The sequence below is a fragment of the Phoca vitulina genome, unplaced genomic scaffold (assembly GCF_004348235.1).
Source record: "Phoca vitulina isolate PV1807 unplaced genomic scaffold, GSC_HSeal_1.0 scaffold7, whole genome shotgun sequence".
Classification (NCBI taxonomy): domain Eukaryota; kingdom Metazoa; phylum Chordata; class Mammalia; order Carnivora; family Phocidae; genus Phoca; species Phoca vitulina.
In genome coordinates, this window is record NW_022589710.1 from 61273815 (window position 1) to 61291729 (window position 17915).

Below are 17915 nucleotides of genomic sequence, written 5' to 3' on the forward strand. Positions count from 1 at the left end.
CTAGATGGATCACCACTAATACTCAGTTGCTTGTGATGAAGAGAGGATGCACCATTTCAGATACCGAACTTCCCTCCTTTCCTCCTTTCTTTCCTCACTTCTCTCTTTCTGTATTTACATTATGCATATTTATTTAATAAAGCCAAAAATTAAATACAAATCTCCACAAAACCCACAGAATAAGTGACTAACATTTCGGTGTTCGTATGTTATTGCTGGCTCCAAATTTATTACATTCATATATACATATGTATAGGTATATGCGTGTGCACACATTTTCTGTAGTAATGGGATCATATTATATGTATTGATAAATACGTGTAACCTTTTTTAAACCTAAAATGGATTATGAAGTCAATATCTTGTAAATAAATTTGTATCATATCCCATTTAATGGCTACATAGTATTCTGTTGTCATACAAATAATCTTTCATTTAACTTATCTCATATTGTTGAACATGGAGGCTATTTTCAATTTGGGGTGACTAAAAGGCTGGATATTTTTATGTATACATCTTGGAACAGTTGTCTGATTTTTCCCTTAGGATACATTTAATTGCCGTACTGTAGGCTAGGTACTTTTCCTTACTTCTGAATAGATATTGCTAAATTGCCCTCCCAAAAGGCTGTGTTGAGTAATACTCTTGCCAGTAGTGTCTGAGAATGCCCATTGCCCTCAGTGATTACCAATAGTAGGTGTTTTCATTGATTCTAGTTTAATTCTAGTTAATAGTTTAATAGAACATTTTAATAAATAAGGCGTTATTCTCCATAGATAATTTAGCAGATACATCAAATAATTAGATAATTAAGTGGATAAAATGATTTTAATTTGCAAGTTTCTTCTATTTCTTGTAAGGTTTAACTTTCCCCCTTTAGGGTCACTGGCCATTACTGTTAACATTTTGTGAGATGCCTTTTAAATATTTTGCCTGTTGTTTTGATGGGTCACATATTCCTTTAGGCTTTTGGGTGTTCTCTATAGTTTTCCTTCAGTTATTAATATTTTTCCTCTTTCAGGTTATGGACTATAACATTAACTTGGGAAAACACCTTCTCCCCTTGGTGGTTCAGGTGCTCAAATACTGCTCTTGTCCTCAATTACGGCATTATTTCCAACAGCCACCTCGTTGCTCCCTCTGGTCCCTAAAACCTCACATCCGGCAGATGTGGTTGAAGGCCTTGCTTGTCATCCTTTACAAGGTGAGTTGCGATGATCACTCCTTTTTAGGCTAGAATGATTCTCTTAGGAGAACACTTAAGGGATCTAAATTGAGAATTTCATAGGATAGTAATTTGACCTTCAGGGGACAAATCATGATATGTACAATTCATGTTGAGAAATAAAGAGCCATTGGAGTATGAACAGCAAGGGAGACCATACCAGCATATATGCTACAAATGTTTAAAATAAAAAACGATGAGTTGTAGGAGATTGAGATCAACAATCTGTGTTTATGCTCAGCATCTCCTATTTTATCTGTGTATGAATTATTATCTCAGAAAGCAAGGAAGATATTTAAAATTGTATTCATCCCCCAGATGTTTATGCCAGATAATTTCCTTGAAAGGAATTGTAACCGTGATCTGGCATGCCTTGCCATCCGTGGTTTGGTGCAAGAGGAAGGGACTACAGTCCCTTGTCCCAATAAGGCCATGATAAAAATTTCTGGTTTTACTTCTCTGTATATTTCTCTTCATCCCCAAGAAATACTGAGAAAAGCATCTAGCAAGATCATGTGGAAAAACTTACCCTTCAAAATAACCGTTTATATTTTTCTTCCTCCATTTTATTGAGCAGTATCCATATCGAGACTGTGATATCAGCAAGGTCCTGCTGCATCTGATTCACATAACAGTCAATACACTCAATGCACAGTATCATAGCTGCAAGCCCCATGCCACGGCAGGACCTTTGTACAGTGACAACAGTAACATAAGCAGATACAGCGAAAAAGAAAAAGGTACTTTACATATCTCAATTCTATCCCGAACTTAGCTTGAGTATGTAATACATTTCTGGACAATGTTTCTCTTAGGAGATAGTGGAGTGCCCCCAGATTATCATTCTGGAATCTAAAAATCACCTACTTCTTCATTAATGTTCCAACTTTCCCATGAATGTCGCTGCTTTAATTCTTTAAATGAACATTCGAGAGAAATAGTTGATATGCTTCTGAAGCCCATTTCATAAGAAATGTTTTGTAAAAAGAATTGTCTGCTGTTTGGTTAAGGAGCCTTTTAGGCCTTTCCCTATGTGTTGGAAGCATCTTGCTGTGGGCGATGAAGTAAATCTTGGTTGGCACTTGTTGGAGCCATGATTTTGTCGTCTCTAGTTTGCTCCTGAACTTTGTGCTCACAGATCTGAATGGAGTCTAAATTTGCTGAAGTGCTTCTTCCTAGCTTCCTTGTTCAATGAGAAAATGATTTAAGGCAACCAAGATGACTTTTTTTCTCTGTGTAGGTTTAAATTTTTTACAATAGCAACACTTTTTATATTGATAGCTTTTCTGCAAAGGAGGCAGGCGAATGAAATTTTAGATAGAGTAAAATCCCAGCCTGGATGTTTTCAGGTGAGAGCTGAAGAGCCAAGGCGTATGTCTTTAGTGTAAGTCACAAGTCTAGACTTGTAAAAGGTGACATCATCTAATCCAATCCTGGGAGAAAGCCAAGTGCCCCCCATGACCCTTTGTGGTGTTAGTAGATTTTGACTTGGTAGGACTGCTCTGGAAATATCTCACTAGGATGGATGGGAACTAATGTTCATTTAATTCTAAAAGGTCCAAGAATCTGGGTTGGCCATAGATGGAACTGTAAGTTCTAGTACCATTTAGATCCTTCCTGAAGAGTATCTTGTCTCCCAGCTTAGGTCCCAGTTTCTGGAAAATGGGATAGATCCTGTTAAACTATATATGTCCTCAATCCAGGCTCAGTGTTTGGGCCAGTCTCAAATGAGCCTTCCTGAATGGGAGGAGCCATCTTGAAGTCCTTCCATCTCTCATTCAGGACATTTTGAGAATCATTTCAAAATCATGTAATGGAAGTCACTTAACTCTTTCTTTGAAAAACTATTTTTCAAAAGGGACTATATTTTTTAGAGGACATAAAGAAAAAAACAGATCATTGTGTTGCATCTCCCTGGGAACATGGGAACTTGATAGGCTTTGTCATCTTTGCAGAAGTTCACCGGGGGTTTTGTATCATTTTGATCATTAACACTCATTTTTTTTTATTTGACTAAAGAAAGATTAATAGGATCACCTTATCTATCATCTGCTGCTTCAAATTTCACTTAGTTGTAGAGTCTTGTGTTGTAGGACAGGATCATTCCTCAAAGTTTGGCTCCCTCCTTGTACTCCCCGAATACTCAAGAAATCTTAAGTAGTCGTCATCACACCTGAGCCTCATTTTGTCAAATAGGTAGATATAAAATGGGCCAAATACTATGATTTCAGTAATATTCACCTTGAATAATAGGTTAATTCCATTTACTGTGGTATGAAGTGCATTTCTGTAGCCTTTTTTTTTTTTTTTTTTGCTGCTTTGTACAGGGCTTTGGCCTTTCCAAAGGATGAAAGAAAAGCATTTATTAAGTGACCTCTGTGGGTTGCAACATAGCAACCCTTTCCTCATGACTGTGTTTTTGGGTTTATCTTTGATTTAAAAGTGGCCCAAATAGGGATAAAAGAGTACACAGAAATAATCTTGCTAGGCACTCTAAGTGACAGGTTTGTTTACGGAGCCTCAGGATCCTCAGAGTCAGAGAGTCTTTCTGGGATGCATAATAGTTGCACATGGCAAACTGCACAGAGGAGGGTCTTAACTTTAATGAGGGGGGATGTTATTTTCTGTTTTCTTTTTCCTTCGTTTACTCTTTCAGTCCATAATCATTTGTGGAGCTTTTGAAATGAGCAGTGGCTTTTCTAAGCTTTTTCTGTGTGTTGTGTGTTTCATTAGCAAATGTAGAGTACAGTATTTTGCATTCACAAAGTATAAGGTGCATGTACTGTTAGGCTGTGTCTATGCCAGTTCTCACATCCCAGAAAGGCGTATGTGTATTTTTGGAAAGGGTGAGAGCTACTCATTTTGTTTAATTTTCTCTTGCCAAATTAGCCTGAAAATTCACCCAAAGCAGGCATGTTCAAGGAGTGTCACAGACCCCAAAGTGGGTGTGTTAATCCGATTTTAAGAGCACTGGAAAAAATTTCTCCACGAAGGCCCTCTTGGAATATTGAGATGCCTCTCTTGAAAATGCTGCAGTTGTCACATGGAAAACGAGAGGCAGCCTTGTAACAGGTTGCTCTGTCAACATTTGGATAATTTGACATCTGGATGAAATACCAGAGCTGTGGCCAGATCTTGAGCTGGTGTAGAAACCAGCCCACACTATGTTCCCTCGTGCTTTCATTGAAATGCTTGTGTAGACACAGCCTAAGAGAGAGTAACCTCCCAAGTGTAATTTTGAACTTTCTCTCCCCAATTAGAAGAAGATAGTGTTTTTGATGAATCTGATATTCATGATACACCTACTGGACCCTGCAATAAAGAGTCTCAAACTTTTTTTGCAAGATTGAAAAGGATAGGCGGCAGCAAAATGGTGAAATATCAGCCGGTTGAGATGAATGTTCAGAGAAGTATGAATTTTTTCCTCTTAGTAATTTTATGCAGAAATGTTGTACTCTACCGTTTGTTTGGGGTGAAATCTTAATTTTATTATGTTACTACACATTTTAATACCGTTGATTTTATATATATGTATGCACAAACAGTATATATATATCCACACTTATATATATACGTGACTTGACAGATACATCATTGATGTCATGATCGTCTGAGAGGGCCATTGCTTGATTTGATTTGTTGCAAAATGTTTGCTTCTCTTCCACATGATTTAAATACAGTTTCCTAGATCTGCCTCAGCCCAAAAGCGGTCCCCTTTCCTGTGCACAAATGAATAGAGCTGAGGAATTATCCCGAAGCCTGATTTTGGAAATCAGATCTTAAACTGCCATTTCGGGTTCTCTCATTCCAGAGTTTTCTGGGTTTTGAAATTAGAAAGAACTTTCCAAAAACTTGGCCAGAGAGTCAGTGTTCCCTCCTGTTGGAGCTGGGATTGTGATTATGATTTATGCCAGTTGTATGCCCAAGTATGAGGGGGAAAAAAGTGGTAGCATCTCCAAGTAAAATAGTACTAGCTCTTTCTGTTTCAATCAGGTGAAATAGAACTGGCCGAATATAGAGAAACGGGTGCATTACAAGACAGCATTCTACACTGTGTGAGAGAAGAAAGCATTCAGAAAAAAAAGCTGCGCTCTTTAAAACAAAAATCTCTTGATATAGGGAATGCAGACTCCCTCTTGTTTACATTAGACGAGCACCGGAGGAAGTCCTGCATAGACCGGTGTGACCTAGATAAGCCTCCCGCCCATGCTGCTTATGTCATGCAGAGACATGACCACGGACGGCCCAGACAGAATTCAGCTGCAAGGCCTGACGACCCCGAGGGCCCCGAGAACCCAGCAACAGAAAGTTTCCAAGAAACCCGCAGGCCTGTGATACCCGAAGTCAGGTTAAACTGCATGGAGACGTTTGAGGTCAAAGTGGATTCTCCTCTCAAGCCTGCTCCTAAGGAGGATTTAGATCTGATAGATTTGTCCTCCGACTCCACATCCGGGCCTGAAAAGCGCTCGGTGCTCTCCACATCTGACAGCGACTCCCTTGTATTCGAGCCTCTTCCCCCTCTCCGCATCGTAGAGAGTGATGAGGAAGAGGAGACCATGGACCAGGGAAATGATGGTGCCTCTGGTAAAAACGCTGCCTCCCCCCCTGCCCTCCCCAGCCCCCCTTCCGTCCTCAGCCTCAGCACAACTCCCCTTGTGCAAGTAAGTGTGGAGGATTGTTCCAAAGACTTCTCTTCCAAGGACTCAGGAAATAACCAGTCAACAGGTGCCATGGACTCCGCCCACGTCGCTCTGGAAGACCCCGCAGACTCCGAAGAACGTTCGAAGCCCAAGGAGTCGCAGGACTTTTCCTGTGGCAGCCCGCTCACGCTTAAGCAAAAGCGAGACCTCCTCCAGAAGTCCTATGCCCTCCCTGAGGTGTCACTGGATGACAGCCCTGAGCCCAGCATCGAGGAGGAGAAGCCTGGTGGGCCGGTGCCAAGTTCAGGGGCAAAAACTGTCCTCCTCAAAGTCCCCGAGGATGCCGAGAACCCAATGGAAAGTGAGAAGCCTGACACCAGCGCCGAGTCGGACACAGAACAGAATCCCGAGAGGAAGGCAGAAGAGGGAGCGGAGGAATCTGAGTTCAAGATCCAGATTGTTCCCAGGCAGAGGAAACAGCGCAAGATCGCTGTCAGTGCCATCCAGAGAGAGTACCTGGATATCTCCTTCAACATTCTAGACAAGCTGGGAGAACAGAAAGACCCAGGTAAGCTCGTCTCTCTTCTTCCTCCCAGCCTGACACGCAGGTTTGTTCATCTTTCTCGTTCGGGTCTCGGCACTGAGTATGCATCCAACTCTTAATCTTATAATGTCAGAGAGTGACATTATAATTGTTTCAGAGTCCACTCCGAATCCTTCCTGCTTACCACAGCATGTTGGATTCAGATGTGGTTTTACTTGCTCCATAAATATTTCTGTATTTGTTGTTTCTCAACTTCTAACAGTCCATTCTTGACCATCCTTGGCAAGAAGAGGCCGTGGTTAATGTATATCAAGGTATCCCGGACATCATCTCAGCCTTCCTCAAACAGCGAAAGTCATTAATTTGAACTCTTTTTTGCCTTCTTTGTTTTTCCATGCCTTAGCCAGCTTTGATAGATAGTCCAAAGAAGGAACAAACATGAAGGGCTAAAATAAAGCAAAGAGTGCTTGGAATGGTTAAGAATCGACTATAATCCTGTAGGGTCCACAGCGGATTATATACTCAAACCAAATGTCAGCAGTCTGGTGGACACTGTGTGTCCGAAAAACCCTAGTTGCCACCTAGACCCTCATCCATGGGCACCGCTTATGGTGAAGTTGTCACAGCTCATGGATTTCCTGCCTCAGGTGTCATTTCTCACCTTTCCTTGGAGGCACGGTTTTTAAGAAAGATCATTTGAAAAAGCAGCAAGCCAATAGTCCACCTCATCCTAAAACACAGTCTATTGCAGTATTTCCATAACTCAACATTTTGTGTCTCAGCTCAGATCTAAAGAAAAAAAAAGAATGTGACTCTTTAGAAAAAATGAAACTGTCCAGGAATGATCATTGTAGTAGATTCATAGCCTGTGGACCGCTGAGGCCTGGCAAAGATCTTGGAGACTTGGAGACTTGTAGCGGAAAATCTATCTTTTTCTGTAAGAAGAGATGGACACTCTAAGGAAGTGATGTGCCCGGGTCCCACAGATAGGCAGTCACAGGGCCAGGACGATTGTCCTGATTCTAGTCCTTCCTCTCCCACTGCTTCATACAAAAGCAACTCCCAAGACGAGATTCAGATCTTTTATTTGCCCCGGGCATTCCCTGAGAGTTCTAGCTGCTCTCCCTCCCAGCACAGAGCTGTGTACCTTGAAGGTGCTCTGTGAAAATCTGTTGAATGAATGCTAGTATATTTGGAAAGGGTCGTGCTCCAGCCAGGCAGGTGGAAGAATAAGATCCTGGTGATAACAAAGTTTAAGGTTTCTGGGGAAACTGGAATACCTTTTTATTGTTTGGAGCCAGGAAAGTGGCTACATAGAAATGGAGGAGAGCATTGACCTAGAGACTCTAGAGGTCTGTAGGGTGGATATATAAGAAACCATCCAAGGTCTATAGAGTGGGTATATAAGAAACGCTATGTAAGTCTACAGAATGGGTGTGCGTGATATATAGTTGTAGTGTGTGTGTTGCTTCCTTTATCCATCCTATATCATATTGTTCCCCAGGCTACCAGGGAGGAGATGGATTTCATATTAATATACTTGCTATCAGAACAAGAGGAAAGCATCTGACAATTATGATAATATGTCTTTAAAATGTTTATAATATATGTGATACTGTCATAATAGTTTTATATCTGTGTAGTGTCCCACCTCCCACGGACACACTGATCTACCTTCCCTCCCTTACTGGTGTTGGAAGGAGGCCTGGGCTCAGAGTGAGACACAGCCTTCTCTAGACTTTCTTGCCTCTATCAGCCGGAGTTAAAGGGAGGCCCAGACAGCTACGGCTTCTGGTCCTTCCAAACTCAGAGCCTCGCCACTGCTGATCACCTTGAGCCACCAGGTCCAACTGCATCATGCACTTTCCCTGTGTTCATGTCAGTCCCTGCAGGAAGGCCCAGGTCACTCCTCTAATATCCATGAGGCTCTGCACATCTTCTGTTCTGAACTTTTGTCCTCCCTTATGCTAACTACTGAAAACCTTCCTCCATCCTTCATGAGCAGAATCCCATATATGCTCTCTCATCTGACGACTCCCTTCATGCCCTAGTCTAGTGGAAACCTGGCTCTGCCCCTGGCTCTGCTTTCCTCACTGCCTTGTGCCCTTGGGATTGGGTGAGGGGTAGGCCCCTTCCCTGTTCTCCGCTGTGCCTTTCAGACCATTCCCACCTTGTCTCTAAAAACACCCAGCTCTGAACCTCATACTACTGACCCCTGATGACAATTATCTGGTGACAGTTTGACTCCTGGCTCTTTTTTCATTCTTGTCTAAACTGTTTCTGCCTGAATTCTTACTGATTCCAATATTGAAGTAGATGATCCTCCTGATGCTCTGGCTTCTCAGTTCCTTGAATTCATCTTCTCTAGTAACTTTGTTTTTATCCTGCACCCTAGCTCAGTGATTCATTCCCATGGTTATGACGCAGACCTTGTTTATAGCAACAACTGCAGCCTCTCCACAATGTCATTCTCATGCCTCCTGTCCTCTGATTTCCATTTCCTCTCTCTCTGGACAACCCTGGATTGGTCCTTTCACGTCCCTCCCCTACTTCATGTCTTCTCTCCTCTTCCTTACTCAAGTCAATGAGTGTAGCCCTCCCGCCCTGCACCCTCTTGGCCTTCGCTTTTTCAGATTTGCTTGGCTAAACACAACCCTTGTCAGATCCACCTTTCCATCTACCTGCGCCCGTACCTATCCAATGAGTGTGACTGGAGAAATAACAATATTGACTGGTCTCATTTTAAATTCATGACCATAAATCTCAACTGGGTCCTTGAACTACTTGGCCATCATACCATATTTCCCTGGTCCATTCACGTTTCCATTCTCCTGAGTGACTGTTTATTTCATGGCGACTTGTCTTTCCAAACTTTCGATAACTCTTCCTGTTTGACATAATCAGAAGAAATTTCCTCAGCCTCCTACCACCTCATCTGCTTGCCTTCCAGTATCTGCACTTGGATATCTGGCCTTCATGGCTGGGGCTACAGGTGAACTGTCTGGTTTTACTGTTTAAAGTCAGCTTTTCCACACATGGACAAGATTCCATTTCTCTTACCTATTCGGAGAAATAGGCCCGGAAATTCTCCCTTCTTTCTTCCCCCACTGCTGTTAGTTTTTCTTCTTCCTAAGGTATTCTTGACTTGAGCATACAAACATAATTTTATTTCTCTCTTAAAAAAAAGTTCTTGATCCCAGTTCTCCCAATTATTATCTCATTTTGCTTCTCCCCTCTTGGCAAAACATATTAAAGAGTTGCCTATACAATCAGTATCTCCAATTTTCTCGCATTCTATTCTTTCTAAAAAGAATTAATCATTCCTATGAAGCTTGATCCCCAGTGGTTCACCCAAACGTCACTTGTCAAGGTGACCAATGACCTCCAGTGGTCAGTTCTTAACTCTTACCTCCCCACTTTGCTTGGCTTCTTGGATACCATACTCTCTTGGTTTTCTGCTTAGTCAGTGGTCACTCCTTCTCAATCTCTTGTTGGTTCCTCCTTATTTCCCTAAGGAGGGAGTGCCCTAGGGTCTCAGTCTTCTGTCTACACTCACTGTCTGTGTGATCTCATCTAGTTTTATGGTTTTACATATTGTCTGTATGCTGAGACAGTTCACTCAGTTGCCTCTTGCTGGAATAATGCCATGTAACAAATAAGCACAAAATCTTAGCAACATATAATGGTAAGTCTGTAGGTCACTGTGGATCGGCTAATCTAGGCTGAGCTGAGCTGGGTGGCCATCCTCCTCCTGGGACCCTTGAAGCCTGGGAATGTTTTCTCATGGTGATGGCAGAGGCACAAGAGAGCAAGTCTAATTGCACAGGCACTTTTCAAGCCTTTGGTCATGTTATGCCTGCCAACATTTCATTAGCCAAAACAAATCACCAAAGTCAAGAAGGAAATATACCCTGCCTCTTATGAGGGGGGAACTTCTAAGTCACGTGGCAAAGGGCATGGATTCAGGGAGGAGTGAAGAATTGGAGCCGTATCTATCAAGTAGTACATGGGATGTACTCATAGTAAAAAGTTATCCATTGTTTATCTGAAATTAAGTTTTAACTGGGCATCCTCCATTTTGTCTGGTCACCTTAATCTACCTTCAAAATATATCCAGAATCTGGTCCCCTCCCACTATGTCCCCTGCTTCTACTCTGTTCTGAGCCCCACACCTCTCACCTGGGTCAGTGACTGTAACCTCCTAACTGGTCCCCTGCCTTCGACCCTTATTGCTTTCATATCTTCTCAACACAGCAGCTAGAGTGATCCTTTAAGACATGAGATGATATCATTCCTTTGATCAAAACCCCCAATTGGCTCCCCATTTCTTTCATAGTAAAAGCTCAGGTCCTTGATATTTCTGGAGTGCTCTGTGGTCTTGATTCTCATGATTTCTCGGACTTCATTTTGTGCTGCTCTCACCTCATTGCTTCTACACAGCTGCAGTGGACCCTGCCATTTCTTGAACGCTCCCGGCATAGTTCCACCTGAGGGCCTTTCCTCCCTCAGCCTGTCTTCCTCACCTGTCTGCCTGGCTCCCTCTCTCCCTTCCGTTGATCCTTTGATCAAACACCAGGTTCCCAATGAGGCCTGGACCCACACCCCACCTTTCCACCCCTGTCTGGCATCTTGGAATCCCTTCTACTCTGTCTCTCTTCTACAGAGAATTACTCTTCTAACATACAATTTTACTTTTATGTATGTTATTGTCTGTCTCTCCCCACTAAAAAGAAAGTTCCCAAAGGCAAGTATTCTCGCCTAGTTTGTTCACTGATTGTATCCCAAGTGCCTAGTAGAGTTTTGGCAAATATTTGGTGAATGAATGAATGAATGAATTAATTAATTAATAGTTATGACATTTTCTGCACATCACTATAAAAACTCAATAGAAATACTTTAAGCTAAGCGTATAGGTCTGTTCCAATGTTTGTTGTTTTAAACTGTATACAAATGGAAGGTTTCATAAAATGATTTAGGACTGAGCAAAAATTTCCTGGCTTGTGGAATCTTTGTACACTAGTGATTATTACCAAGTACCTTATAGTAATGACATTTCTTTAAAATTAAAGATACAGCAAAGATTTTAGTAAGCCTAGCAAAACTCTAAAAGTCTCAATGACCTTTCAAAGAATTCTCGAAGATGAGCTTTAAGCTTTCTCATTCTACATTATTGGTGGGAGTATTATGCTCTAGGAGCAGCATACGTGAAACAGAGGCAGATGAGGGTGAAGAGACGAGATTTGTGCATGTTTTTTATTTATTTATTTAATCTTTTTTTTTTTTTTTTTTGACTGTGCATGTTTTGAACTAGTGGTTTGGGGAGAATACCTAAGAGAAAAATAATAGCCTAACCTCTAATATCTTAATGATTAAGGTAATTTAAAACAGGTTGCTATTTTGTGTTTACTCAAGAGGGTTTAGGAAACAGTTATACTTTTTTTTTTCATCAAGAAATGATTAATCTGGCAACCATATCTATTCAGAAAGACCTCTGAGAATCAAAACAGTGTCAGTGCTCGATAACTTTCCTCCCAGCCTCTCACCCAAGATCGATTTTACTTTTATTTCTGAAAAATTTAGTGATCATCCAAGGATAGAATAGCATCTGCATACTTCAATTGTATGTATGCATGAATGTATGGTGAATTGCTCTATGACAAGAAAAAAAATTGACAATATGAAAAGAATGAGACAGAATCATCATGAAGCTTGAGAACTTGAAGTCATTTAGGGAGGCATCCCCAAATTATAGCGTGGGACATTCATGGACACCTATAGGGTAACTCCAGGCTGCTCACTCTGTTCATTTATAGTATTGCTTAAGATGGCAAGGAGATTTGTAAAGAATTTGGGGGGCGGGGATTGCTATGATAAACCATTAAACTTTTCAAAAGTTTTAAAGGATAATCTACCTAGAATAGTGTGGGACATCTTGTTTCCCATTACTGATGGATTCATAAGACAATAGTGTATGCAGAAAATATTTCCTCTTAGATACATTTGCCAAATAGAAGGAGCAAATGATACAGTCTGTTTCTTGCTCACCTAATAAAATAGAAAATCTGCATTCATAGTATTTATTCCAAGTTAGATACAGTCCCTGCTCCTAAATTACTTACGGTTTAGCCAAGGTTCTAGACAAGTCAATAGACAATTACATTATAGTGTGTTAAATTTGGGAAAGGTTAAGGACAGGGTGTCCTGGGAGTACGTAAGAGGATCACATGACCCATTTTTTCGTTTGTATTTTTGGGGGGAGGGAGTTCCTTGAAGACCTTCTGGAGGAGGAACTGTCTGTATACTTGAGATGTAATTAATGAGTAACAAATTGCCAGGAAGAGGTAGAGTGGTAGAATGATGTAGGTGGAATGAACTGTAAGCATCTTTAGGTAGTAGATGAAAAGAATTCAGTTCTGGAAAGGTGAAGTGACCTGCTCAAGGCTATGCAGTGGGGAAATGCTGAGCTTTAGCTTTGTAACTGTGCTTTTGTTAATCTCTGAGAGGCATAGCCACAGATGGAGAATGTAATGTGGAAGCATCTCTGCATGGAATTTGGAAACCAGTGTGTATATAATTCTGTTAAAGTAATTGGTAGGGCCAGAACATATAGAATGCTTTGAATGGGTGTATTGGTCAGGAAGGAAAAGATACGGAGAAGGTTCTTGAACTTGCTTTTATTTATTTTTTTTTTAATCAACGTCCTGAGCTTTAAATAATATTTCTGTTTGTAGATCCCTCTACTAAAGGACTTTCAACTTTGGAAATGCCACGAGAATCCTCATCTGCCCCCACATTAGAAGCAGGTGTGCCAGAAACAAGCAGCCATTCCTCAATATCAAGTAAGATTTCCTTTGGTGATCATTTCACCTGTACATTGATTTTGGAATAATATCTGCTGCATTGTTTTCAATGTTCACACTCCCAGTGTTGGGGTTTTTTCTTTATACATGTCGTGTTAGCTTCCTGGGGGACACTCGGCGGTAAGATTTCAGAGATCCTGAGGCATAGACTCAGTTTTGTCAACATCTCAGGTGTTTGATAAGTCAGTGCCATTACCGATTGGCCAAGAATCCCAATCTGTGAAGGAATAATCACTGAATTTCATAATTCAAAAAAATAGGAATTGTTGATGAGTAGCCTAAACATAAGGCCTGGAACTAGTTTTGGGACAAGTGAAAAGCATGATTCACGACAGAATTTTACATTGAACCCCTTTGTTTCATTTGAATCACTTCCATCAGTGACAAAATTTTATCTAGGTTATCACAAAATAAATGTAACAGATAGATCGTGATCCCAGAGTCATGATTGAATCCAGCCCTTTTGGATCTGAAAATAAAAATGGCATGAAATTCTCTAAGATCTGTAGGGGGCAACTATTTTGAAACTGCCTTCTGTGGTTGGGTCCTAGATTTTGTCCTTGAGGAGCGTGAGTTCCGTTGAGGAGAAGGTAGGGGGGCCTACCTGCCTCGGTGGAGCCAGTTGAGAGACTTTAGCTTGGGAGGTTCCCAGCAGGAGTCAGCGATACGGAGGCACAGCTCCTGCAAGCCCTCGTCCTAGCTGCTGGTCTATTTTGTGCTCCATGTAGACGCTGCATGAGGAGCTAGTTAATTTTCATTTGACCATCTTTTGAAATGAGGATGATCCCGAAAACCAAATAAAGATCGTAACTCAAATGCTGGACTGGTAGTATGGAATGACATCATCATCTTCATGATTCATTTCATTCATGCATTCATTCATTCAGCAACTATTTATTAAGTGTCTGCTGGGTGCCGGGCACTGTGCTTGCCACTGGGGATCCCAGGTGAATAAATAAGAGACACCCCTTGTTTGAGGAGTTCATAGTCATAATAGTTAATAATAGTTCCCATTTATTTGACACTTAACCACGTGCTGGGCACTGTGCCAAATGGTTACACACATGGTTGTTTTACTCAATCCTGACATCAGCCCTGCATGGCAAATATTACTGACCCCATTTTATAGACTAGGAAGCAGAGGTCAGAGAGGCTAAATGACTTGCCTAAAGTCAGGTAGCTACTGTGTGATAGAGATGGGATTGATGCCAGGTCTGTTTGATTGGCAAATCTGTGCTCTTTTTTGGTGTCACACACTGCCTTAGAATAACTCAAATTCACTTATAATAGAGATTATAGAAATTCTAAGAAAGTGTTTTCAAGTGACAGTTACTTGCCCTTTTGGTAGCAAAGAAGAACAGCTAGTTCTGGATTTAATTGTTCTTTTATCATAAAAATCTATTTGGTAACGTGATAGAACGCCCATTGGTAAGCCCATATACTAGAATCGTGAAAGTATATTTTCTCCTCCTAATTTATGTGAATCATCCAAAAAAAAAAAAGGAAGATAGTGAATTTTAATCAGAATTCCAAGTTGGGTATAATTTGAGCGAGGGTGACTAAGTCAGCTTGACTTCAGTGCTAGTTAAATGTGTCATAAAATAAGCATATCCAGTGTCTCATGATCCTAGAGTCATAACTGACTCTAGCTTTTCTGGAGTCAGCAGAGTGCCATCAGTAGATTTCCACCTTCCTCCTTCTCTCCATTAAAAGCATGTATTGGATGGCTGTTGGTGGTGTGTTCTTGGAGGCATCATGCCAGGCACCTCACACACTGAGCTGAACATTAAGGGTTTTTACTCTCAGGGAATTCTGCTGTCTACACACAACTGAGAATCGGAGAACTTATGAAATCACTAGAGGTTTTAAGTCCTCCTTTGAGCATGCTCATTTTTAAATTGGTTAAGTCTTCTACAAGATTTCTGCTTTTGCATTTGACTTGAAGTTGCATGTTTCAAGTGAGTCATAACACTGAATTTCACCAATCAACAAGAATCGGAGATTTTCCGTGTTGGTTGGAGTAGTCATTATCGTGAATTTAGTCAACATGGACTGCAAGACACAAGAATTCCCATCACACTCCCTTCTTTGGATCAGTTTGCTAGCTGACCATTTTGTAGCTAACCATGCCATGACTACCATGAATCAAACAGCATGCTAATTACATTAAAAATGTTATAATTGATTTCACATCTCACGAAATTGCCGTCTTGGTACAGTGATTGTGAAACCTATGTATAACATTTAAGGCTTTCCAGGGGCCATACAATCATCCCGGTTTCTACCATCCCCTCTTAGAACATGTACTTAAAGAACTTCAGTTTCTGAAATTGTCCTCCTAAGAGAGTGAATACCACACGCTCTCCAGTGTCCAGGAGTTTGGGATCATGTAGAAAAGGCACATCAGTGATTCTCTGCCTTTCTCACTGGGCTGGGGGCAGGGACTGATGAGACCCCTGGCAGAGGAATAGGAGGGTAGGAGGCAGGTTGCTTTTTTACTCAACAGTCTACTGGCAGGAGTGTTTTTTTTTTAAATTATTTTTCTGGTTTGGAAATGCTCGTAACTTGACATTTCATTGGTGGGATATTTGTCAATGCCTAATTGAAGGATAAAAATGTTACCACTACTCTCTAAAACAAAGATTTGTATTAGAATACACTTGTGGAAGGTGATTCAATTCACATTTCCCAAACAGTAGGCAGAGGCTCATACAGAGATTAAAAATAGTATTGACTTTGGAGTCAACATGTTTCGGTTTCTATGACTACCTCATTTGCTAGTTGGTTCCCAAGTAACATGGCATCATTTGCTTCAGTTTCTCTCTCAAAAAATTGGGGTTGATATGTGTCATTTTACTCCAAAATACACACACACACACACACACACACACGCAGACACATGGACTCATGGGGATATAATGGAGCCTGAAACTATGTATGCACAAGCTCTGTTAAAAAAAGTTAAGCCATAAATTCAAAGTAGTATTATCTGCCTTAAATCCTTTTTGGAACAAGGTAGAGTATATAAATAAAAAAGTAAATGAAAGTAATCATATTGTGGTAACTGGAGTAAATATTTACAGGGCACAGATAAATGCTCATAGGCACTCTTTCATTCTTTACTGAAGCAAGAAAGGCACCCGGAACAGCAATGTGCCTTAGTTTTTCCTTTGGACAGGAGCATACAATTTACCGAGCAATCACAAATAGCCAAATGAAGGTTCAATTAAGATTCTATATGGATTTGTAGAGCCTTTGTGTGCAGTGGAAATTTATTCCCCCTAGTAATCATGTCCTAATTTCCTCCATATAGCTCAGTATAGGCAGATGAAAAGGGGATCCCTGGGAGCTCTGACAATGAGCCAGTTAATGAAGCGACAGCTGGAACATCAGTCTAGCGCCCCCCATAACATCAGCAACTGGGACACTGGTGGGTCAAGCTTTTTCTTCTTGTTTTACCTCTCAGATTAGCTAAATGCCACTTTCTTTGTGTCCCCTCTGCTCTCGTGTGAAGGATTAGATTTTCTCTTGTGTTCTGTGGTTCAAGTAATTTTTTTTTTTTTTAAACCTGAAGGTAATGAATAAGTCTATTTAAACTTTCCGAGTGTTCTAGAGCCACCTGTTTGTCCATTTAGGCTGGTCCAACTCTTTTTCCTCTAAGACCCAGACTCCAGATACTAGGTTATCTATCTGGGGGTTAAGTGATGTCAGTGTGTAAAGGAGGGAATGGAACTGTGATTTCATGATGCAAATTAAAAAAATAAACAGAAACACCAGATTATCAACAGTCTCTATTTTGTAAAATTTCCCCCCAAATAAGGGCATATTAATAGTAATACTGATAATAACGAATGTAGCTTAGTGACGTCATGATCTGCCAGTAGGCTTGGGAATATGAGCTCTGTGTTTTAGTCAGCAGGGTCACCAGCTTGCAGCTGCACACCCTCATGCTCATATGGTGGAACCGCATCTAATCTCAATTTTAAAGTAAGAATCGATCGCCATGACATGTCTATTTTAAACATGATCACTCTGCATTTTCTGAACTTTGTTCCCACGTTCTGCACACATACTCCTTTCCAAGCCGGTAGTATTGCCACAATCCTGCTCTTTGGAGTGCCTGCTTTTTGTGTTTTTTTTTTTCCTTTTTTTAATTAAATGGGTCATTTGAGTTACAAGATTACACATGTGGAAGCACTTTGCAACATGCATGCACTACGAAAATGTCATGGTTTGTTACTGTGATAGGCTCTGGGGGCCAACACTTAGACTATTTCAATATCTTGGTTAGTACTTTCTGGCCATAGTTATGTGAGATTGTTATTTTAATATCCTTCCTTATGACCAGGAATTATGATGTCCACAAAACCAAAATATCGACAGACTTATTTTTTCAAAACCATAATACTGACATACATTTTATCTTATCTCCCCCACCCCCATGTGTTGTTTTTCCAAAAAAGGAGAGCTAGATAATTAAGTCCCACAAAAAAATACCCAATCCTACTTTTGACAGATAGTTTCAACTCTCCAGCCTTTATAAGGGTTCTTAACATTTTAAAGGTTTCATGTTTTGTCTTCCTTTTGGTGATAAGTGGTAGTGAATAATGTCATGGCTGAAAGCCAACAGGCAAGAGAGTCAAGGA

General features: G+C 40.8%; 1 protein-coding gene across 14 annotated transcripts in view; it reads left to right on the forward strand.

The window, feature by feature from the left end:
* Positions 1–17915, forward strand: part of UNC79 (unc-79 homolog, NALCN channel complex subunit) — a 237325-nt gene that overhangs the window by 150588 nt on the left and 68822 nt on the right. For 9 of the 14 annotated variants that reach the window (XM_032405836.1, XM_032405840.1, XM_032405835.1 and 6 more), the window contains 6 exons: positions 1022–1204; positions 1803–1965; positions 4486–4635; positions 5219–6433; positions 13141–13248; positions 16583–16699. In XM_032405836.1, coding sequence (XP_032261727.1) covers positions 1022–1204; positions 1803–1965; positions 4486–4635; positions 5219–6433; positions 13141–13248; positions 16583–16699 — 1936 coding nt within the window. The remainder of the gene's footprint in view (positions 1–1021; positions 1205–1802; positions 1966–4485; positions 4636–5218; positions 6434–13140; positions 13249–16582; positions 16700–17915) is intronic. The other 5 variants (XM_032405844.1, XM_032405846.1, XM_032405842.1 and 2 more) reach the window with 4 other exon arrangements.